Source organism: Halichoerus grypus, chromosome 9 (genome assembly GCF_964656455.1).
Source record: "Halichoerus grypus chromosome 9, mHalGry1.hap1.1, whole genome shotgun sequence".
Classification (NCBI taxonomy): domain Eukaryota; kingdom Metazoa; phylum Chordata; class Mammalia; order Carnivora; family Phocidae; genus Halichoerus; species Halichoerus grypus.
In genome coordinates this window covers 111,960,339-111,983,652 of record NC_135720.1, presented here as the reverse complement: position 1 = coordinate 111,983,652, position 23,314 = coordinate 111,960,339, and the positions used below count along the sequence as shown (strand labels likewise).

At 42.9% G+C, this 23,314-nt stretch overlaps 1 protein-coding gene across 1 annotated transcript; it reads left to right on the top strand.

The window, feature by feature from the left end:
• Positions 1-14,845: 14,845 nt before the first annotated feature.
• On the top strand, positions 14,846-22,107 carry SRSF3 (serine and arginine rich splicing factor 3). The gene is made up of 6 exons (XM_036097229.2): positions 14,846-14,995; positions 16,752-16,959; positions 18,232-18,366; positions 20,550-20,588; positions 20,820-20,906; positions 21,136-22,107. The coding sequence occupies exons 2-6, from the start codon at positions 16,754-16,756 to the stop codon at positions 21,161-21,163; spliced, it is 495 nt and encodes a 164-aa protein (XP_035953122.1). The 5' UTR covers positions 14,846-14,995; positions 16,752-16,753; the 3' UTR covers positions 21,164-22,107.
• Positions 22,108-23,314: the final 1,207 nt, after the last annotated feature.

The window sequence follows — 23,314 nt, the reverse complement described above, 5'->3', positions numbered from 1 at the left end:
CTGAGCCGAAGGCAGTCGCTTAACCAACTGAGCCACCCAGGCGCCCTGAAAGCAGGTTTAGACACGAAGTTAAGGGGGTAGACAGGACTGATTTTCAGCTGGAAGGCTCTAGAACAGAGGTAACAGCTGTTAAAATATTCAAATACTGGGGCGCCTGGGTGGCTCAGTTGGTTAAGCGTCTGACTCTTGATTTCGGCTCAGGTCATGATGTCAGGGTTGAGGGATCTAGCCCTGGAGTTGGGCTCCATGCTGAGTGTGGGGCCTGCTTAAGATTCTCTCTCTCCCTCTACTCCTCCCACCCCTGCTCTCTCTTCATTTGCATGTTCTCTCTCTTAAAAAAAAATTCAAGAGGGGGAAGGATGGGGGAAAAAATTCAAATACTTCTGTTTGTTGGTAAACAGCTGCTACTCTGAGAACCCCCATCCCTATCCCAGTGCCTATCTCCCACCCACCTTGAGCCCTAGTCTCTTCTCTTGCCACCCTCTCATGACTGTTTTGATTAGCTGGGGTCTAGGCTGAACCAGGGTTAAATATTTTGAATAACTCCCCTGGGTGTGGACACAAACTGGATTGGAATTCTAACTGGTGTGACCTGGCACCTACATTCTAACTTGAACATGAACATGGTGTTGTCAACCACTGTTGAGATGTGCCCACCCTTGGGTCATGTACTTGTGGGTACTGGGTTGTGTTGTCCCCTGTATTTTTTACTGTTGGGATCAAAAGTTTGAAAAACCCTGGCTAGGGCATTCCAGGCAAAGGGGACCAAATACAGAGGTATGCAGCTTGTTTCTGGAAAGGAAAGACAAGATGACTAGGAAGTAGACAGGATAAGCATCTGACTTTGGCTCAGGTCATGATCCCAGGGTCCTGGGATGGAGCCCCAGGCTCCCTGTTCAGCGGGGAGTCTGCTTCTCCCTCTTCCTCTGCCCCTCCCCCACCCCCAATCGTGCACGCGCGCGCTCTCTTTTTCTCTCTCTCTCTCAAATAAATAAATAAAATCTTAAAAAAATAAAAAAGGTAGCCTGGAAGCAGTGAGACTCAAATATGGGGCATAGAATGGAAAGAGTGAATTGGGGGTCTGAAGAATGTTGGGGACATAATGGCATGTGTAATATTTGGATGTATGGGGTTTTGTAATTTAATTTAATTTTTAAGTAAACTATGCCCAATGTGGGGCTCAAACCCAAGACCCCGAGATCAAGGGTCACACGCTCCACTGGCTGAGCCAGCCAGGCACCGCTGGATGTATGTTTTAAGCACAAAGGAATAAACACCCCACCAAAGATAAAGCAAAGAGCTTAGGTCCTGAAACTAGACAAGCTCCCTCCTGGAGAGAGACATACAGGGAGCCAGGAGACTGTAGAGGCCACTTTTAGTGAACAAATTTGAGCACTGGAAACCTGAATAAGGTAAAAGGGCCCACAGTGCCCTTTTATGAAGGCAAATAGGCTCATTAGGTGACCCACCTCAAGTCAGCCATAGGCCCTAACTGACCAGTTACAGGCACAGTTCCTGAGATTACCAAAAAAGGGAAAATTCCATTTGTCCCCATACTCCCTCAATCCATCCTATAACTATACCCCACCACCACCACTTCAGAGCAGGCAGTCTCTCCTTTGCTGTCCTGCACGCTGCTCCCTTGCGGAGTATTACATAAAATTCTCTCTTTTGTTCTGCCTTGGGTGAATTCTTTCACTACATAGGCGGCTGCCGCTGGCCCCACCCAGGTTTGACGCCCCACATTTGGTGGCCCCTCATCTGATTGGAGTGCCCCACAGAGACCGAGAGGAAACCATGAGGGTTCCCTGCATTAGCGGGCACTGAGGAGAAGCCAGATAGTTGGGAACTTATAAAACTGAGAAGGAAAAGACAGAGATGCAGGAGGAAGGGAATCAATCTGTGATGAGTTAGGTAGAATAAGAATTCCAGATACCTAGAGGGCTCAGAAGCAGAGTGGGTCTGTGGCTAGTATCCTGACTCAGGGGTCAGACCCAGCTCTGGTAATTCTGAGCTCTGGGACCTTGGGTAAGTAATATAATTTTTTGTGCCTTAGTTTTTTCATCCATAAAATGGAGAGAATGAGAACATCTGCTTCAGCGAATTTCAAGGATTAAATGAGAGTGGGAGTGGCGCCTGGCTGGCTCAGTCGGTGAAACATGCGACTCGATCTCTGGGTTGTGAGTTTGAGCCCCATGTTGGTGTACAGGTTAGTTAAAAATAAAATCTCTTTTTTTTTTTTTTTAAGATTTATTTCAGGGCGCCTGGGTGGCTCAGTCAGTTAAGCGTCTGCCTTGGGCTCAGGTCATGATCCCAGGGTCCTGGGATCGAGCCCAGTCTGGCTCCCTGTTCAAAGGGGAGCCTGCTTCTCCCTCTGCCCCTCCTCCTGCTCATGTGTGGGCGTGTGCGCTCTCTCTCTCTCTGTCTCTCAAATAAATAAATAAAATCTTTAAAAAAAGATTTATTTATTTGAAAGAGCGGTGGGGGATGGGCACAGGGAGAGAGAGAATCCCAAGCAGTCTCCCCACTGAGCATGGAGCCCACCGTGGTGTTTGATCTTACAACCCCGAGATCACAACCTAAGCAGAAACCAAGAGTCAGGTGCCCAACCGACTGAGGCACCCAGGTGCCCCCAAAAATAAAATCTTAAAAAAAAAAAATGAATGGGAGAAAGAGGAGAGAGAGACTCTCTAAACCCAGTTTAAAAAGCTGTTTAAGTGCTACATGTAAGCATAGCTAAATTCTGACAACAGTTATGGTACCAGCTACCCAAAATTTTTTGCACTTTCTAGGTTTGTGAGTTTTCTTGGCTATAAACTAGAGATTGGTGTGTAGGCCCTAGAAACTCAGAAAAGAAGGGAAAAAAGAGACAGCCATGGGGGAGCTGAAAAAAAGACAAATCTCTTTCCAAGCACAGAATTAAGCACACATTAGAACTTGTGACATCTCGATACCTCTGTTGGCCCTTTTCAGTTCCTTCTTGTAGTTGCTTTTGAGCAAACTCGTTTCCCTGTATTTGTGATTTCCACAGCACCAACCAGGATCCATGAAATAAAGATTTCTCATCCCCTAGCTGCATAAGCAACCCTTTTACTCAGGCCTGGATCCTTTTCCAGACCTCTTTGTGGGTCTGAGAACCAAATAAGGCAATACACTGAGGCAGGCATTGACGTTCACCCGGAGGGTGTGGGGGTAGAGGGTGGAGCTTAAGTCAGAAAAGGAGGCTCGGGAGCTGAGCTGCCAGAGGGGGCTGGCACAGCAAAGAAGGACATGTGTTCATGTAACATGTTGTTCCTTGGACCTGAAACAAACAAAAGCACACACCCAGAGAGTCAAAGGCAGCTTTTCCAAATGGCCACAATTTCTGAGCATTGCTACGTTGCACTCCTCAAATGATCATCATGCTCTGGAGCCAAACCTGGGGTTTGAATCCCACCTCCATCCCTGACAAGCTGTGTGACCTCAGGCAAGTTACTTAACCCTTCTGTATCCCAGTTTCCCCTGGTTTCAAGTGTACAATTACATTTTATAAATCAGATAAATCCCCAGAGAAAACTAAGGTGAAAGATAAGTGCGTGTGGTGGGTTGAGGGTGGGGAGTTGCTACCCGTAGAGAAAGGTATTTGGTGGGTAGGCACTGTTGGGAAAATGGAACTACTCAAATTAGCTCTCAGCTTACTCCCACACTTCCATGGTCATGGGACACTCCGGGCTTGGAGAAATCGGATCCTTAACTGATGACTGTTGGAAACTGGGAACCAACTTAAAATGAAAGTTTGGAAGGCCTGAAACTCAGTGTTTCCCAAACTTTTTGATTCTGTGACACACTTTGAGAGGACTTCACCTTCCCCAGACACAACGTGGTGAATGAGAGAGAGGAAGTATAACTTGAACAGAACTATCAACTCTAACTTGGAATGAGCAGCCCTCGCTTGCTCTCTGGCCCTGCTCCTTAAACTTTAAAATAAAAACAAACAAAAACTCATGAAGCAAGCCACAGGTTTTTGCCTGGAGAATAAAGCTTCAGCTAGGTATACTTGTAATTTCAATTCTAAACTACGTGGCAAGCAGCTGGAAGCTATCGAGGCCTGCTTGGTGAGGCTGGAAAGAGACAAGGAGCAAAAGGTGCTATTGTTAGGGGGTCCCTATCTTACAGTCTGTCTTTGCTCTAAGGCCAAGCCTGAAAGGACTGATCACTGCAGAGCCTCTGGGCAAGTGTGGGCAGGGCTGGGAATGAGAGCTTTCATACTCACTTCTGATGAATATTTATTGTCTTCTGTGTGTTAGGCTGGCCTCGGTCCCAAGGCAGGCAGGGCTCTTGTGGCTGGCAGGGAAGGGGTTTAAGAAGAAGCTGGGAGCTCACTTGTCTCCTCTGAATGACTGCATGTAAATGTGCTATAATCCAAAGATTTCTCTTTTTAAAGATTTATTTGAAAGAGAGAGAGAGAGTGCACAAGCATGAGTTGGGTGAGGGTAGAGGGACAAGCAGGCTTCCTGCTGAGTGGGAAGCCCAACTCGGGGCTCGATCCCAGGACCCTGAAATCATGACCTGAGTCAAAGGCAGACACTTAACGACTGAGCCACCCAGGCGCCCCTAAATGTGCCATAATCTATAAAATGCTACACTATTATGACAGCAGCAGCAGGATAATTATTTCTTCTCTCTTTTTCTTCCCACTCTCCTCTTTCTGCTTCGCTCCTTTTTTTTTCTTTATTATGGAAAATTTCAAACATATAACAAAAGTAGACAGGAGAGTATAGTATAATAAGAGTACCCATTACCCAGCTTCAGCCAGCCACTCTCAGCTTGCTTTATCTGTGCCCCCGTCCACTTCCTCCAACCCCATATTATTTTGAAGCAAATCTAGAACTCGTACCATTTCATGTGTATCGCAGCACATATCTTTAAAAGATAGGGACTTTAGGGGCGCCTGGGTGGCTCAGTCGTTAAGCATCTGCCTTCAGCTCAGGTCATGGTCCCAGGGTCCTGGGATCGAGCCCCGCATCGGGCTCCCTGCTCCACGGGGAGCCTGCTTCCCCTCCTCCCATTCCCCCTACTTGTGTTCCCTCTCTCGCTGTGTCTCTCTCTGTCAAATAAATAAATAAAATCTTAAAAAAAAAAAGGTAGAGACTTTAAAAATCATAAGCATAGGGGCGCCTGGGTGGCTCAGTTGGTCAAGCGTCTGCCTTCGGCTCAGGTCATGATCCCAGGGTCCTGGGATGGAGCCCGGAGTCGGGCTCTTTGCTCAGCGGGAAGCCTGTGTCTCCCTCTCCCTCTGCCTGCCGCTCTGCCTGCTTGTGCTCTCTGTCAAATAAATAAATAAAATCTTTAAAAAAAAACATAAGCATAGTATTGTTATAATTCTTTAAAGATTAATTGTAATTCCTTAATGTCATCAAATATTTAGTCAGAGTTCAGATCCCACATGCGGGTCCAGAGTCAACACTCTGATGTATCATATCTATAGATTTGATTTATTTGATTAAATTTTTTTTAGGGGCGCCTGGGTGGCTCAGTCGTTAAGCGTCTGCCTTCGGCTCAGGTCATGATCCCAGGGTTCTGGGATCGAGTCCCGCATCGGACTCCCTGCTCGGCGGGGAGTCTGCTTCTCCCTCTCCCACTCCCCCTGCTTGTGTTTCCTCTCTCACTGTTTCTCTCTCTGTGTCAAATAAATAAAATCTTAAAAAATAAAATAAAATAAAAAATAATTTTTCTTTTTTTAATTTCGTATAGATTTGATTTATTAAATGTCCTAGCTTGCGCTGCTCTAACAAAGTACCACAGCCTGGGTGGCTTATAGACAACATAAATTTATTTCTCACAGTTCTGGAGGCTGGAAGTCCAAGATCAGGGTGCCAGCCAGCATGGTCTGGTTCTGGTGAGTGCCCTCTTCGGGTTCACCAGGTGTCTACATGTCTCTATGTGTGCCTGCTTCTCTATGTGTCTTCACATGGTTGAAAGAGGGCTAGATGGTACTCTATCCTCTTCTTATAAGGGTACTGATCCCATTCATGAGGACTCCATGCTCATGACCTAATTACCTCCTAAAGGCCCGCCTCTAAATATGATCACATTGGGATTAGCATTTCAACATATGAATTTGGTGGTGGGTGGGGGGAACACAAATATTCAGTCTATTATATTACATTTATAAGAGTTGCTTAGAGGTTTAGAATACTCCAAAATATTTTCATCATCCCAAAAGGAAACATGGCACCCATTGAGAATCTGCTCCCCGGGGCTCCTGCGTGGCTCAGTCGGTGAAGCATCTGCCTTCAGCTCAGATCATGATCCTGGGGTCCTGGGATAGGGCCCCAGGCCAGGCTCCCTGCTCGGCAAGGGAGTCTGCTTCTCCCTCCCCCTCTGCCCCTCCCCCGCTAGTGCACGCAAGCTCCCGCTCTCTCTCTCTCACTCTCCTTCCCAAATAAAATCTTAAAAAAAAAAATTTGCTCCCCACTCATCCCTGACAAATCCCAATCTGCATTCTAACTCTGTGAATTTACTCATTCTGAATATTTCATATCAGTGAGATCATACAATATGTGACCTTTTGTGCCTGGCTTCTTTCACTCAGCATGTTTTCAAGGCTTATCATATTGTAGAATATACCGGTACTTTATCCCTTCTTGCAGCTGAATCATATTTCATGGTATGTATATACTAAGATTTGTTTATTCATTGATGGACATTGGGCTGTTCCTACCTGTTGGCAATTGTGAATATAGCCACTGTGAATATACATGTGCATGGACTTGTTTGAGGACCAGTCTTCATTCTTTCAGGTCTATACCTAGAAGTGGAATTACTACGTCATAAGGTAATTCTACGTTCAACTTTGCGAAGAATGGCAAAACTTTTCCATAGCAGCTGTACTATTTTACATTCCCACCAGCTGTGTAGGAGGGTTCTAATTTCTCCATACCTCCACCACTATTTGTTATTTTCCTTTCAAACATTATGATAGCCATCCAAATGGGTGTGAAGCTATACCTCACTGTGATTTTGATTTGCATTATCCTAATGACTAATGAGGTTGAGCATCTTTTCATATGCTATTGGACATTTTAAAATTTTTATTATTTTTATTTTTTTAAAATACTGTATTTCATATTTGACAGAGAGAGAGCACACAAGCAGGGGGAGAGGCAGAGAGAGAAACAGGCTCCTGCTGAGCAGGGAGCCTGATGCAGGGCTCGATCCCAGGACCCTGGGATCATGACCTGAGCCGAAGGCAGACGCTTAACTGTCTGAGCCACCCAGGCACCCGGACATTTTTTAATTGAGTTATTTTGTTGTTGTTGAGTTGTAAGACTGCTCTATACTAGTTCCAAGTATTAGACCCTTACCAGATATATGATATGACTTTTTTTTTATCAGATATGTGATTTGCAAAATTTTTTTTTTAAGATTTTACTTATTTATTTGAGAGAGAGAGAACATGAGCAGGGAGGAGAGGGAGAAGCAGGTTCCCTGCTGAGCAGGGAGCCCAACATGGGGCTCGATCCCAGGACCCTGGGATCATGACTTGAGCCAACGGTAGACGCTTAACCGACTGAGCCACCCAGGCGCCCCTGCAAAATATTTTCTTCTGCTCTGTAGGCTATTATTCCATTTCCACTTGACCTGTTGCAACACCAACTGGTGTACTACAATTCAGTTTGGTAATAGACACCCAGAGTTAGCATCAGAAACTGGAGGTTTGAGGGCATGTTTCCTGACAAGACTGCTTCCACTTCAGACACCAGCTTCAGCATCTGGAGGTCTCCAGGCCACCTGCACTCTTGAACATGTGGTTACAAATATAGGGGTTTCCATGACCCCCTAGGTTTGATAATTCACAAGAATGACTCACAGAATGCAAGAAACCACTATACTTGCAGTTCCATTTTTATTATAAAGAATGTAGGGGGCGCCTGGGTGGCTTAGTTGGTTAGGCGGCTGCCTTCGGCTCAGGTCATGATCCCAGGGTCTTGGGATCAAGCCCCGCATCGGGCTCCCTGCTCAGCGGAGAGCCTGCTTCTCCCTTTCCCTCTGCCTGCCGCTCAGCCTACTTGTGCTCTCTATCTCTCTGTCAAATAAATAAATAAAGAATATCTTTAAAAAAAAAAAGAATGTAGGTCATGGGGTGCCCTGCTGGCTTGGTCGGTAGACTCTTGATCTCAGGGTCCTGAGTTCAAGCCCCACGTGGGGTGTGGAGAAGCCTTTTATTTTTTATTTTATTTTATTTATTTATTTATGTATTTTTAAAGATTTTATTTATTTGTCAGAGAGAGAATGCGCACAAGCAGAGGGAGGCAGAGGAAGAAGCAGACTCCCCGCTGAGCAGGTTGCCTGATGCGGGGCTCGATCCCAGGACCCTGGGATCATGACCTGAACCGAAGGCAGATGCTTAACCAACTAAGCCACCCAGGCGCCCTATTTATTTATTTTGTAAAGATTTTATTTGTTTATTTGTGAGAGAGAGACAAAGAAGAGTGACAGCACAAGCGGAAAGAGAGGGAGAAGCAGGCTCCCCGCTGAGCAGGGAGCCTGATGTGGGGCTTGGTCCCAGGACCCTGAGATCATGACTTGAGCCAAAGGCAGATGCTACCCAGGCACCCCTGAAGATGCCTTTAAAAAAAAAAAAAGATATAGATCAGGAAGAGCCAAATAGGAAGATGCATAGGGGAAGGACTGGGAGGGTCCCCAACACAGAGTTGTGTTCTCTCTTCATAGAATCAGAGTGCATCACTCTTCAAGCACATTGATATATGTACCAATCAAGAAGCTCCATTGAGCTTCAGTCTAGAGTTTTTAATGGGAGTTTGATTATATAGGTTTAACTGAGTAAACCACTGGCTACCTGATTGACTTCATTGCCAACCCCCACCCCCACCCCCCTCTTCCCAGGGTAGGGCTGGCTCAAAGTCCCAACCCTCTAATCATGTGATTGCTCAGGAAATTCCAAGGGTTTTAGAAGCTCAATGTCAGGAACCTGGGACACTGACCAGACAAATTCTTTATTACATAGCAGCTGCCTTTTCACTTTTTTAATGCCTTTTAACATACAAACATTTTTATTTTGATGAAGTTCAATTTAACTGTTTTTTCTTTTGTTGCTGGTACTTTTGGTGTTATCTCGGAATCCATTGGCAAATCCTGGGTCATGAAGATTTACCCCCATGTTTTCAAATAAGAGTTTTATGGTTTGGAATCTAATACTCAGGTCACTGATGCATTTGCAGTTAATTCTTTTTTGTATGGTATGAGGTAGGATTTCAGCTTCTTCTTTTTTTTTTTTTTGCTTGTGAATATCCAGTTGTCACAACATCATTTGTTGAAGAGACTATCCTTTCTTCATTGAATAGTCTTGGCCTTTGTTCAAAAATCAGTTGCCCGTGGATGTATGGGTTTATTTCCAGACTCTCAATTCTATTCCATTGGTCTATCTATCTTTGTGCTAATCTATATGTACAATCTATTGAGTACTATAGCTTTGTAGTAAGTTCTGGAGTTAGGAAGTGTGAGTCCTCCAAATTTGTTCTTATTTTTTAATATTATTTTTGTTTACTGGGGCCTCTTGTGAATTCATATGAATTTGAGGATTGACTTTCCATTTCTGCAAAAAAAGGCCTTTGGAATTTTGATAGGGATTACATTGAATCCATAGATTTCTTTGGGTGATATTGCCATCTTAACAATATTTAGCCTTCTGGTCCATGAACACTAGAGATCTTGCTTGTGAGAATTCAGTCTGCTGTGATAGACCTTTGCGATGTTTCAGAAAATTAAGTGTATTAAATGTACAAATGTTGCTGGATATATTTAAAGGAATTAAATCAGTCAAGTGTGTAAAGTTTGCTTAGGGCAATTCTGATTAAATTTTGATTCCATTACCTTTTTTTTTTTTTAAGATTTTATTTTTAAGTAATCAACATGGGGCTTGAACTCACAACCCAGACATCAAAAGTTGCATGCTCTACGGACTGAGCCAGCCAGGCACCCCAAATTTCTGATTCTATTAAAGATTTATCTAAGGACAATGGGATTATAGATCTTATTAAGAAACATTCGATTTGGACGCCTGGGTGGCTTAGTCGTTGAGCGTCTGCCTTCGGCTCAGGTCATGATCCCAGGGTCCTAGGATCGAGTCCCACACTGGGCTCCTTGCTCAGTGAGGAGCCTGCTTCTCCCTCTCCCTCTGCTGCTCCCCCTGATTGTGCTCTCTCTCTCTCTCTGACAAATAAATAAATAAAAATCTTTAAAAAAAAAAAGAAAAGAAACATTCAATTTTTAGAAAATAAAACGATGATTGGAAGGTTTAGCTTAAGAGTACAAAAAGAACTGGATTCAAGAATTTGAAACTGATTAATTTAATATTAATCAAAACACCAGAATTAGGAGCACCTGGGTGGCTCAGTTGGTTGGGCATCTCCTTTGGCTCAGGTCATGATCTCGGGGTCCAGGGATGGAGCCCCGAGTCGGGCTCCCTACTCAGCAGGGAGTCTGCTTCTCCCTCTCCCTCTGCCCCTCCCCCTGCTCATGCTGTCTCTTTCTCTCTCAAATAAATAAATAAAATCTTTAAAAAACAAAAACAAAAACACTATCAGAATCAGTCATTATTCCTTTCCAGGCACAAGAACCCCACCCCGCTTTGAAAGTAAAAAGTCCATGGGGCGCTTGGGTGGCTCAGTTGGTTAAGCGACTGCCTTCGGCTCAGGTCATGATCCTGGAGTCGCAGGATGGAGTCCCACATCAGGCTCCCTGCTCAGCGGGGAGTCTGCTTCTCCCTCTGACCCTCCTCCCTCTCATGCTCTCTATCATTTTCTCTCTCTCTCTCAATAAATAAATAAAAATCTAAAAATAAATAAATAAATTAATTAATTAAAAGTCCAGTTGTCACCTGGAACATTCTATGTGGAGGGGGGAAAGTCTACTGGGTACACATACTTTTTCTTCTTCTTCTTCTTTTTTTGGTGCACATACTTCTTTTTTTTTTTAAGATTTTATTTATTTGACAGAGAGAGCACAAGCAGAGGGAGAGAGACAGAGAAGCAGGCTCCCTGCTGAGCAAGGAGCCCGATGTGGGACTCGATCCCAGAAACCTGGGATCATGACCCAGGCCGAAGGCAGCCGCTTAACCGACTGAGCCACCCAGGTGTCCCTGGTGCACACACTTCTAACATAGCTTTATAGCAGCAGCTCTCAGCCTACCACAGAGAAACATAAGGACTCAATTTGATTGAATGAATGTGACTGATCTTTTCAAAAAAAACTTTTTTAAAGATTTTAGTTATTTGAGAGAGAGAGAGAGAGAGAGATCATGAGCAAGAGGGAGGGGTAGAGGGAGAAGCAGACTCCCCACTGAGCAGGGAGCCCGATGCGGGACTCGATCCCAGGACCCCGAGATCATGACCTGAGCCGAAGGCAACGCCCAGCTGACTGAGCCAGTGGCTGCTGTACTGGACAACACAGCCCTGAATCGGTTTTCTGGTCTTCTCTGACCTGCTCTGTCCCCGTGAGGCTGACCTCTAAGCTTGCATCACTCAGCTCTCTTGCCCTCAGGTTTCCCGATGGCTTTTGGGCGATAGAAGTCATCATTAAAAGATGTGACTATGGGAAGAGAGATTAGTCCAGTTATTCCACTTTTAACCATCCCTACCCCCGCCCCCCAAACTGGGCTGCTGCAGTTCCTCTACCTCAGGCCATAGTGGCCTCTATTCATAGCCGTAGCATTTAGTGGCTTCTGGTAATCCTGCTCTGTTCCTTGCTTCATAGGGTCTAAGAGCTGCCACTGGGAATAACCTCAATCATAATATTAAAGTATATTAAAGTATAATTCTTATACATAGATATTAATGCCTGGCTATCAGTCATTTTTTTTTCCTTAAAAAAAAAGTACTTAGTGAATTGGTAAGGGGTGAATTTGAGAATCAGAAGAAAACTCAGTGCTGTGATTCTCAATCTGAGGTACTGAGAAGTCTGTGTCAGAGTAATTTCTGTATTTGGAATTTTTTTTAAACTACTTTAATTCAATAAATTAATATAGTGTTTTGTTGGTTTCAGAGGTGTAGGTCTATGAAGTAATTGGAATCTTTCTGTTTGCAAGTGACAGGAAAAAAAAAATCAAGTGACTTAGGCAAATTGGGTGAGGTGTTAGGGAAGGTACGTTGGGGAATTCCAGAAGTCGAACTGGGATCAGGTCTTCTCAAACAAGAGTTCCAGGACTCTATTCCGCATCTCTCAGTTCTCTCCCTTTAGATTGGATCCACTGCAGACTGCCTCTTCCCTCCTGGAAACAGGATGGCTGCCCTGTCTCAGGAACCCACTAGTCAGAGGAAATGAGCACACCTCTGGTTGACCTAGCAGCAGGGCTAGAATTAGCGAATTAGCAGCTGACTGGTCTGATTGGATAGCTCATCCATTCCTGAACTAATTGGGGTGGGGGAGGGGTGCTAAGAACTGGAAAGATTTAATTAACCCAACCACACCTGAATCAATACCACAGTCTACAGTGAGACAGGTAGTTCCCCAGAGGAGATCGAGAGATGTTTACTATGACATATGATCCCCATTCCTTATCCCTACCAAGAAATACTGATAGGGCCCTTTGAAGCTTCATGTGGTTCAAGACTGGTTGGTGGTTGAATAAATGTAAAGCAACATTAAAATAATCCAAAATTTAAATGGATAATTCACTTTGTATGCTGTTACCAGAAGATGAAAAGTGTGTGTGGATGGCCATAGGAGGTTCAAAATGTATCCTGGAATACAGCTGGAGGGATTAAGAGTGCTCCATTGAAAGATGCATGCTGGACGGGCAACACACACATAAACCAAAAAACAGGAAAAATGGTGGGAAAGAATAGGATACTCTTTGAAAAGAGCATTTTTTGAATAGAGATTGTCAGGTGATTTACATACATACTTTCTTTAAGTCATTAAATAATTACACAAACATGTTTAGGGGCGCCTGGGTGGATCAGTCAGTTAAGCGTCTGCCTTCTGCTCAGGTCATGATCCCAGGGTCCTGGGATCAAGCCCTGCATCAGGCTCCCGGCTCCATGGGGAGCTTGCTTCTCCCTCTCCCTCTGCCTGCCACTCCCCCTGCTAGTGCTCTCTCTCTGTCAAATAAATAAATAAAATCTTAGAACGTACATGTTAAAAAAACAAAAACCAAATATGTTTATGTGCTGTGTGCCAGATTTGTTTCTAGGCCCCAGGGATACACAGGAGTGACCACAACAGACAAAAGCTGAAGTTCCTGTGGGAGGAGACAACACGTAACAACCCCGCAAGGCTGATATTATTATCCCATTTTACAGAAGAAAATAATTCTGAGACAGGTTAAGGGATTCTTCTCAAGATACTTTGGTAATAAGTAGGGGGACTTTGATAGTTTAGATCCAGGACTGTCTGCCTTTAAAGCCTTTGCTTTGGCAGAAGAAAATAAAATTTAAAAGAGGAGAAAAGCTCACACAGAGAAGGGGATCAAACCAAGGCAATATAAGTGAGCCAGAAGAGAAAAACATTTAGAGAAGGAAAGAAAAGTAAGAAGACAAAGAGAAAGGGTTTGCTAAAATCCCCCCTCACCTGGGAAACACCCCAGGTTAGGGCCAGCCCAGGTCCTGGCTCAGTCCCTGCAGTATGAAATTCGTATTTTACAGTGAGAAAACTAAGGCTCAGATCCATTACATTTCTGTATTTTTCCCCCCACTATGGATAAACCTTGTAGAGCCACAATAGGAGGTAAGGCTTCAAAAGAAAGTGTCTGGGAGCTGTAAGTCAATAATGGCATATCTTTCACCTTGTGACTGAAAATACAAGGTATTATTCTTTTTCTTTTTCTTGAGAGATTTAAATTTTAGCAATAAGTCAGACAGCACTGAAAGAGGGTAGGGGAGTAGGTTTCAGGACACCAGACAAACTTCCCAGCTTAACTCACTGTTCCAGAGAGGGAGATCTTAACCATTTTCAAGCACGATTGAGGTATTTCTCTCCCAGTAGTTAACTATTCTTGTGCCTCTGTTTTTCTAGGGGGAAGTGGAAAACAGAGGAAGATATGAGTGGTCTGAGGACCCGAGTCCCACCCTCAAGTCAACATAGCAACCTAGCCTCATCCAGGAGAAAGGCCAGAGGTGCCCTTCCTGGCATTCGTTTGGGGGCCCAGTATTTAAACTAATTCTTCTTCAGGAAGTTCCTTTTGCTGTTATTTGCTAAAGGTGAGCGTCCAGATGGCCTGACCGGTCTCATTTGCCTTTGATTTCTATTAAACAGTTTGAGTCCGGGCTAATGACGCCACCCCTCTCTGCCAAACGCTGCGGTTTGTGTGAGAGGCGGGAAACCAGCCAGAATCGGGCCGACTTTCCAGATCGGGCTTTTCCATAGCGTGGGACGTGGGCGGGCACAATCTGGTGGCAGCTTGGCCTCACACAGCTCAGTGACCTTGGGAGAAACTCTAAAGCACGTTTGTAAACGCGATGGTCTTCATTCCAGTGTAACCATTCTCCAGGATGAAGTAATTAATGAAGTCTTCTAGTATCTAAATCTTATTTGGAGCAAACGGCTCAATCGGGGTTTGGGAGTGACGACAGTGGTGTTATGAAACCCCAGTCTACCCGGAGACGAGGGAGAGGAGAACTGAGGGTAACTTGGAGGTCGGCCACGCGTAAACACCCGAGGAAGCCCCAGGCCTGAGATGACCGGATCGCGGCGGCGCACGTCTCCGCCGTCCAAGCAGCACCGCCAGAGCGCGCTCCCAGCAACCGTGATTCTCGTTGCGTTAACGGGCGCAACGTCACGGCCTCCTCCGACTCTCATTGGGCGAGCCCGTCCAATCATGTGACTTCGGCGTGGCGTATAAATAAGGGCGAGGAGAAGGCGGTGGTCCGCCATTTCGTGGACGCCAAGTCGGGGAGAGCATCTGCGGGAGCCGGGCGGGGAGGGGAGCGGGAAGCGGGAAGACCCATCTGAGGGTGTGTGGATTTGAGCGTCCGCTTTCCAACCCACGATCTCGGTAAGTGACCGGCGACTAAAGGGATGTAGTGGGAAATGGCCCTTAACAGTATCGCGGAGGGACCAGGCCCAATGGCGGCGCCAGGTTGAGACAAAGAGACGCCGCCGCCATTTTGTGACGTTCAGCATGGGGCGGTGGCGGGGGCTTTTGACCCATCAGAGAATGTACCTGGGCCTCAAAAGTGGAGGTGTTTATAATCTTTTACGGGGCAGGGGGTGAAGTGAGAAGTGAGATTACCCGAAAGTTGAGGCGAAGGGGGGGGAAGCCGCTAACTGAATTGTACTCCGCGCCGCGGCCTTTGAGTTTATGGCGCCTTTTTCTCTCCCCCCCCCCCCCCACCACGTTTTCTTTGGAAGCTACTCAGGAATTTTTTCTCAAGTCACCAATCGAGATTGGACCTTTTGGTCCGTATTCCTTGGTTTCTGTACTCACCCGTATTTTTATCTAATTTTAATCTGACTTTATACACCCTATCACTTTTTTTTTTTTTTTAAACCGAAGGATCTTCCTTGAGTAGCATTGTTCTTGTAGCAGCTTCCCGTTGATAGTTAACTCTGAAACGGTTTACGGCTAAGTTTTTTAAAAAAACAATCTCCAGCAATGATTTGGCTTCAGAACTCCTGGGTACAGGGTGGGGTCATGCAAATAGGATGTGTCTGCACTAGTTATTTTAATTGGGTAACCTCAGAAGAACGTGGTGTTTTAGGAGAAGCCCTTAAGCTGAGTTATTGGGTTGGCTACACTTTGCAGTTGAAACTGATCTACAAGTTGATTAGATTCGTTGTCGAGGTGACTTTTTGAAGATTTATCAAATATAAGCCCCCAAAGGCAGTAAGTACGTGCACTAAGAAATCCCCCCCCCCCCCCCCGGAGGTGAAATTAACATAAATTTCATTTTAAAGTGTGCAATTCAGTGGTATTCAGTACATTCCCAATGCTGTGCAGCCATCCTGTTTAGTTGCAAAACTTTTTTTTATTCCCTAAGGAGACCTATACCTACCTATTAAGCAGCTTTCCCCCATTTCCTCTGCCCTCTCCCCCAGCCCCTGGTAACCAGTAATGTCTCTGGGTTTACCTGTTGGATATTTCATATACATAGACTCATAGCATGTGCAGTTTTGAGTCTGGCATCTGTAATAGGATGTTTTCAGTATTCATGTTTGAAGCATTTATCAGTACTTCATTTTGAGTAATATTCCATTGTATGGGTAATTTTGCTTATCTATTTATCTTTTGATTTTGGCTTTTGAGAGTAGTGCTGCCGTGATGTACATTTTTTAAAAAAACCTAACACTTAGCTGCTCGAGGAGTGAAGCTGGTTAAGTTTTTGCTTATGAGGGCACATTAGTACCACTTTTCAAGTGACTCGGCTTTAACTACCGTCTGGTTTTAAGCATGGTTTCATTTGGTTTTTGTGTCTCCAGGATTTGCTTCTGAGCAAGTTATCCTACTTTTCTAAGTGCTTTATTTTTGAAATTAATCGTAGTAATAAAGTCCCTAACTCTGTGCCCAGATTGTAGTAAATGCTCCTTCGGTGTTTGTTTTCCCCCCTCAATTTTTCAAGGAGACCTTTTTTTCTTAATGCAATTCGTGCTGGCTTCTTTGTGGTTATCAGTACAGATGAGAGAAAAATGGGTGTTTGGAGGGTAGTAACTTGTTTGGTTTTTAGTATTTCAGCATTCTCTCAAGGATCTGTTTGTCACTGTGTAGATTATTGCATAAATGGTTAATGTTTGGGGTATTCTTTTTATTACAGAAATGCATCGTGATTCCTGTCCATTGGACTGTAAGGTTTATGTAGGTAATCTTGGAAACAATGGTAACAAGACTGAATTGGAACGAGCTTTTGGCTATTACGGACCACTCCGAAGTGTGTGGGTTGCTAGAAACCCTCCCGGCTTTGCTTTTGTTGAATTTGAAGATCCCCGAGATGCAGCCGATGCTGTTCGAGAACTAGATGGGAGGTAATTTGATGACTAATTTATACTGATAATAAATATGTTGTGTTTTTAATATTTAAAATTCCTAGGATACGTGGCTTTTAGATGGCTTCTTGGCTATCTGAAGTTAAGGTTCTTAGAGACTTATGTAAAGTCTTTGCTGCAATGAAAAAGGACTGAATGGTTTTACTGGTGATACACAGGAAGATCTTTTTATTCAGGTGGCCAGTGAAGAGATAAGTTTAGTGGGTCAATTCTTGGGTGGATTTTTGCATCCAAAATGTGATTAAAGCATTTTGATCTAAACCTTCCACAAAGTGTCACCCGTGGTGTTACCTTTGAATTGGTTCTGAAACAATTGGAAATCAGGTACTCTTCAAATAAGAATGGCCACAAACTGACAATTGTAGTTGGATGATGGTTACGTGGGCTTATGCCATTATCTTTTAAGTGTTTAGATATTTAGGGGGAATATGTAGCTATTTCCTTTTGTGTTTACGGTGTCCTCTTAATGGCTGATAAAGTAACACCTGAGTCTTAGAGGGAACAGGTGCTGCCCTTCTCCCCCTCCTTCCTGGTCTTTGAAAACTGCTGGATTTCATGAAACCAAGATAAGTGGTTAATCCTTAAGATCCAAAAGTTAAGGGGTCTGAGGGTTGACTGTAAAGCTGTGTAAAAGGTCATTTATCCAAGCAGATGATAGAAACAGATTTTTCCAGGACCCTGCCTCTTCTCAATCACTGTCCAAATAATGGTGGTTTATCGAAACGGATGTGGAACAATGAAGAGGTGGGGGATTACTTTGTTCCCAACTATTCTCAGCTGCAGTTTCCTAAGTGTCAGTTATTGTGTGAACACTGAGGGGAGATGGTGATGTGAAATGGCCAAAATGCTTCAGTTCACTGCTTTTGCATGGAGAGGGGTTGTGGAGGGAGGAGAAAGACCAGCAGCAAAGCAAATACAGTAAGATCAGTAAACAAGTGCTGGGGGATCTCCCAGCAGGATGTACAGATGAACTAGTTCTTTGAGGATGAATCCAGGGGTTTCATACTTGTAATGTTAACAAGTTAACATTGAGCCCAGTGATTTAGATGGACTCGAACAAAGCACTAAAATGTAAGGAAGTTGGTTTTCTTGATGAGAAAAACTTGTTTTGCTATTAAGGATTCTACAGACATCCAGGTGTGTACTTTGCAAAGAAGCTAAGTTAGGAGTGCTTTCTTTTTGCTTTAATACACATCTCCTAGAAAGTCAGTTTGGCTTTTTTAAATTTAATAATGTTTCTTCTCTTCTTAGAACATTATGTGGCTGCCGAGTAAGAGTGGAACTCTCGAATGGTGAAAAGAGAAGTCGAAATCGTGGCCCACCACCGTCTTGGGGTCGTCGCCCTCGAGATGATTATCGGAGAAGGAGTCCTCCACCTCGCCGCAGGTACTTGAGAGCGTGTTTAGAGGTATTGGTGTAATGGAGTAGCTAATAGGAGCAGGTATTTCTCTTAAAGTTTGTTGGTGGGTTTTAAACTTTGAAGAATCGGAGGTTTTTATGAAACATGTGCTGGGTGTAGTTTGGGGTATGTGAGTTGTGCTGAGTGTTGGCTTTTTTGTCTTTAGGTCACTGTTCATGTTGGTAGTCAGTAACTTCTATCTTGGATCTATCTTCTAGTTCATCTTCTAGTTGCATCTTTCCAAGTCTTCCCTTATACTTCAATTTAGGCCTTTTTCCATTTCTTGACTCCATAATGACAAACATTACATTCAACTCTAGCTCTTCACAAAAATGTGTTTTCTACTATTAGCACGGTTGTAGTATTTATCAACCAGGCAGCTGTTGTAATGTTACAACTGGTAAAGTAGAAATCATTCTGAAACTAAAGTCACTGACCGATAAAGGGGGCTAAAAAAAGTAATCCCAGTCATCTGTTCTTCAAACCCAAATAGGAGAGATTTCAGTTTTTTTATAATTGAAAATGGCATCATTCTTGGACCAGGCAGTATTGTCTGGATGCTAACTCCACATCTCCTCAAACCTCCAAAATAGTTTCTATAGGACTGAATTTACCTCTTACAGGTGAGTGAAGTCCTTCTAGGAGATAGGAGTTCAAAATCTTGCCCCTTTTGCTATTTTGAAAAACAAAACAACACACTGTTGCCCATCATAATAAAGAGTATTTGTTAGCTAAATAGATGGTTGTACTGATGGCTTGTTTTTCATTTTTTTTTTGTGCTTTTTGGTCCATCTATTAATAAAAATGAACCCCGTTACAGAGTCACCATCATGTCTCTTCTCACCACCCTCTGAGTCTGCATTAGCCAGTCAACTAGCCCTTTCAGCGTCATGTGACCAGCGCGCCCCATTCAGCTTGGCTGGTGTCGTTTCACATGACCCAGGCATGGCCAGTCGTCAGGTTGCACCGCCCTTTGGTTCCCGAGCATGCTGTTTTCTCTCAGCCTTCTCTCCAACCTTAACCAAATCGGCAGCAGCCACCTCGACCGCCCACACATTCCTGGCCAATCAGCTCAGCTGTTTATTTACCAAATGTCTTCACAACAACTACAGCAGCAGCCTTCGGCTAACAAAAAAGCAGGAAAAATCCACAACACCCCCTTCGCCAACCAACTAAATCCAACGCAACATCTGGCAAAACCTTTTCAGCAAATTCTTCCTGGCCGTCAGTCCGGCAGCCTCACCTCACCATTTCTAGCTTGTTGAAACCCAAAACTAGTAAGTTTTTCCTGCTTATACAGTTTACTGCTGGTTAAAATAAGGAGTAAGCGGCTTAAAGTAATTCTTTTTTCTGGATCAAAGGCTGGCTGTGCATAATTGAATGGTAACGTACATATATATTGCTTGAATAAAACTTTTAAGGGTGATAGGGAACTCATAATGTAACTAGACCTTCAAGTGAAACTTATTTGCATGTGTGAGATGCCAAACTAAAAATTTTAATAACTCTAACAGATTTAGCTTTCCTTTCTAGCAAAAATTTGTTGAATCCTATCACCTTTAAATGGTTTTACTAACAGTTTTCAAAATTTAAATTTTGGGGGTGAAGTGGGCCAAGCTAAGGTAATTTTTATAAGCCTAAACACACTCTTAAATGTGACGATCACAAATGCAGTTCTAATGTAGCACTTAATGGCATCAGTATTTACACCTAGCGCGTTTTCACAAAATTACACTATCCACCTGGTACCTAAGTCTTGTCATGGACTTACAGGTTTGCATGGGTTCCAAATACTGGTTTATGGTACTGTTTTTGGAACTACTTGTGGGACTATATTTTGGTGTGGTGTTTGGGTAGTGAAGTTAGTTTGACATGAAGTTTTGCATTGGACAGATCTGCTGTGAAGCATTCTTTGTTAAAGTGAATCCATGGTTGGAATACCTGCTTTTCACTTGAGCTTTTGGTTCCTTAATCCTTCTGTGCCTTTTTTTCTTTTCTGTTTTTTTTTCCCTGTTTTTTATTTATTTTTTTGTTTTATTTTTTTTGGACGATGGGTGCCAGTTCTTCGGCACATTCACTGGGCCCAACAGTGAGATTGAAAAGTTGGGAAATGCCTCACGCCATAAATACTAATTGACAATTAGCCTAATTTTCCTGTTTCTGCTTTTAGATCTCCAAGACGGAGAAGCTTCTCCCGCAGCCGGAGCAGGTAAATAACTACCTTTTTTGGGCACGTTCTCAGAAATGACCGCGCTTCTGTTCTTCAACTGTCCTCTAAATGACATGGTTAATGGTAAAAAGACTTTGGCTTTAATAATGAATCAAGTGGTGTAATAGAGCCAGTGTTGCCGGAACGAACCAACTTAATTTTTGAAGACTTCGTACAGATGTTTGTTGTGTATAATTCTGAATGGTCCTATTTTTCTTCTTCTGGTTTTAGGTCCCTTTCTAGAGATAGGAGGAGAGAGAGATCACTGTCTCGGGAGAGAAATCACAAGCCTTCCCGATCCTTCTCTAGGTCTCGTAGGTAAGATCTTTAATGACTTGGACTGTGTATAAACAATGAAGCAAAAACAGAACTGGTCACCTGAAGCCATTTTGACAGGCGGGGATACTCACCACTATACTAACGAGGACCTGCTCTTCCTGAAGCCATTTTGATTATTTTTACTATTTTTCCATAAAAGTCTTTGATGTAGTTGTGTCATTAAGTAATGTACGTTAACTTTTGTTCTTGGTTTTTTTTTTTTTTTTAGCCGATCTAGGTCAAATGAAAGGAAATAGAAGACCAGTTTGCAAGAGGAGTGGTGTACAGGAAATAACTTCATTTGACAGGAGTATGTACAGAAAATTCAAGTTTTGTTTGAGACTTCATAAGCTTGGTGCATTTTTAAGATGTTTTAGCTGTTCACATTTGTTTGTCTCTTGGAACAGTGACAAAGATGTAATTCTCTATGATTTGAACGGATCATATGAGGCATGTAATATCAAGAATTGTTACTTTACAATGTTCCCTTAAGCAAAATTGAATTTGGTTTGAAGTTTAGTCTCACATAGACTGATAATAAACCTCTAACTTCTGCCCAGCTAAGGCTTGACATTTAATACTACAAAAACTGGCAAAAATTGAATGAAGTTTTTCCATAGCTGGGATAATAGTATGCAGCTGTAGTTGAAGAAGCAGTCTTTAAAAGCTGGTGTGAACACAAGCCGCCAGCAGGGAAAAATTAAGCTGTACTGTTAAACTAGATTAGAGGTTTAAAAAAAAAAAAAAACAAACTATTCTTCATACTGGGCAGGGGTGTCCAGTTGGTGTAGAATTGGAAGTTGCAAGAAAGTTAGTTTACCTTTGCTTTAGGTCATAAGTTCCTTATGTGATTGCTGTATATGAACACACAGCTCTTTGTAACAATCTCTGTTTGGTAATTTGAAACTATTCAAGATACCAGTGGCCTGCCAGTTTAAGGGTACATTGTAGAGTTGAACTTTGAGTTACTGTGCAAGATTTATTTTTTTTCATGCTGTCATTTGTAATATGTTTGTGAGAATCCTTGGGATTAAAGTTTTGGTTACAAATTGTTGTTTAACCCGAAAGCCTGTTTTTCCTTGCAAAACTAAAATCTGTGAGCTTGGTATCAAGTCCAGGTATAACATTCCTATTGGAAGCCATACTTCTATTTTCTTGTAAAGTGCTTTTGAATTAATAAAATATTAGCATAATTGTGTAATAGTCGAACCCACTATTACCATAGTTCTTGTCCCATGGAAATCAGTTGGTTACACAAATCTTAGAAGAAACACAACTGAGGCTGAAGGGAATTTTTGGTTGTCACCTACGTGATTGTTCGTACTTAACCATTTTTTAGGAGTAGGAGCCAGTTCAAAGACCATGATACTCTGTGACCAACATTTTAAAAGTATAGCAACCTGGTACATTATAACCCAAAGTGACCCATTAAAAAAGGCTTTTATCATTAGCATGAGACCTTTCCACAAAGCTTAAAAATTGCTTCCATTTTATATAATTTGAGGTGTTGCATGGGAATTCTAAATTGATCCATCATGATGTAAAATTCACTATATGGTTCAAATGTAACAGTGCAGAATTGAATATGGAGGCATGCATAACCCTTCCTCTTAGAAATCCAGAGGAGTTGTAATTTCAAATTTTTGTGCAATTAGATTAAATTATAATGCAACAGTCTTGTGGCTTAGTTTCCTTAAATGTGCTATTTAAAGGTAGTTTTGGATTATGCTGTACTGACTTTAATATGAAAGATGAGTTATTGCATTGAGTTGGGCCTATAAAGATTTTCTGAGACGTAGGTCCTAAACAAATTGTTTCCAGTGGTCCTTATTAACTTCATGCAGATACCAACTAAGGAGGGGAGTCATTGGTGTCACAAGGTAGAATTGTCAGATTCAACATGAGCCTTCTTAGAGAAGACCTTTTTAAAGACTATTGATGTACTGGGAGCTCTGGCTTTTTGGGCCTTTTGTCTTTTGGCATTTTCTCATAGCCCAAAACTGTTCTGGTTCACAACAAGGAAAGATAGCTAAGAGGTCATGGAAGTAGTACGGTATATTAGTATAATCACACTACTCTTATAAATGGACATTCATATGCGTGTTTTTGGCAGTATACAGCTTGCAGAACCTTAAGTTGGAAGGGTTTTTGTAAAAAGGTTAGTAGGTTGTGGGTATAATGTGGCTTTATACAGAATCTAAGATAAAGTTGATCTCAGGGAGTTATCCTGACATAGGCCAAATTTGCAATCACTTTAACCAGAAGCGCCAGCACAGTTTTTATGGCTTGTTAAAAAAAAAAGAAATTTTTTTTTTTTTTTTTTTTTGGAATATAGAAGCTGTTAAAATCACTGCACATTAGCTTCTGGCTGTTAAAAGTTCTGGTTACTGTGATTTCTAAAATTGTTT

What these genes read in the sequence shown, in the direction of transcription:
- SRSF3 (XM_036097229.2), top strand. Translation starts at nt 16,754, where the DNA reads ATGCATCGTGATTCCTGTCCATTGGACTGTAAGGTTTATGTAGGTAAT. An exon ending in GTTCGAGAACTAGATGGGAG is followed by an intron (nt 16,960 to 18,231) that starts GTAATTTGATGA and finishes TTCTCTTCTTAG; the next exon opens with AACATTATGTGGCTGCCGAG. An exon ending in AGTCCTCCACCTCGCCGCAG is followed by an intron (nt 18,367 to 20,549) that starts GTACTTGAGAGC and finishes TTCTGCTTTTAG; the next exon opens with ATCTCCAAGACGGAGAAGCT.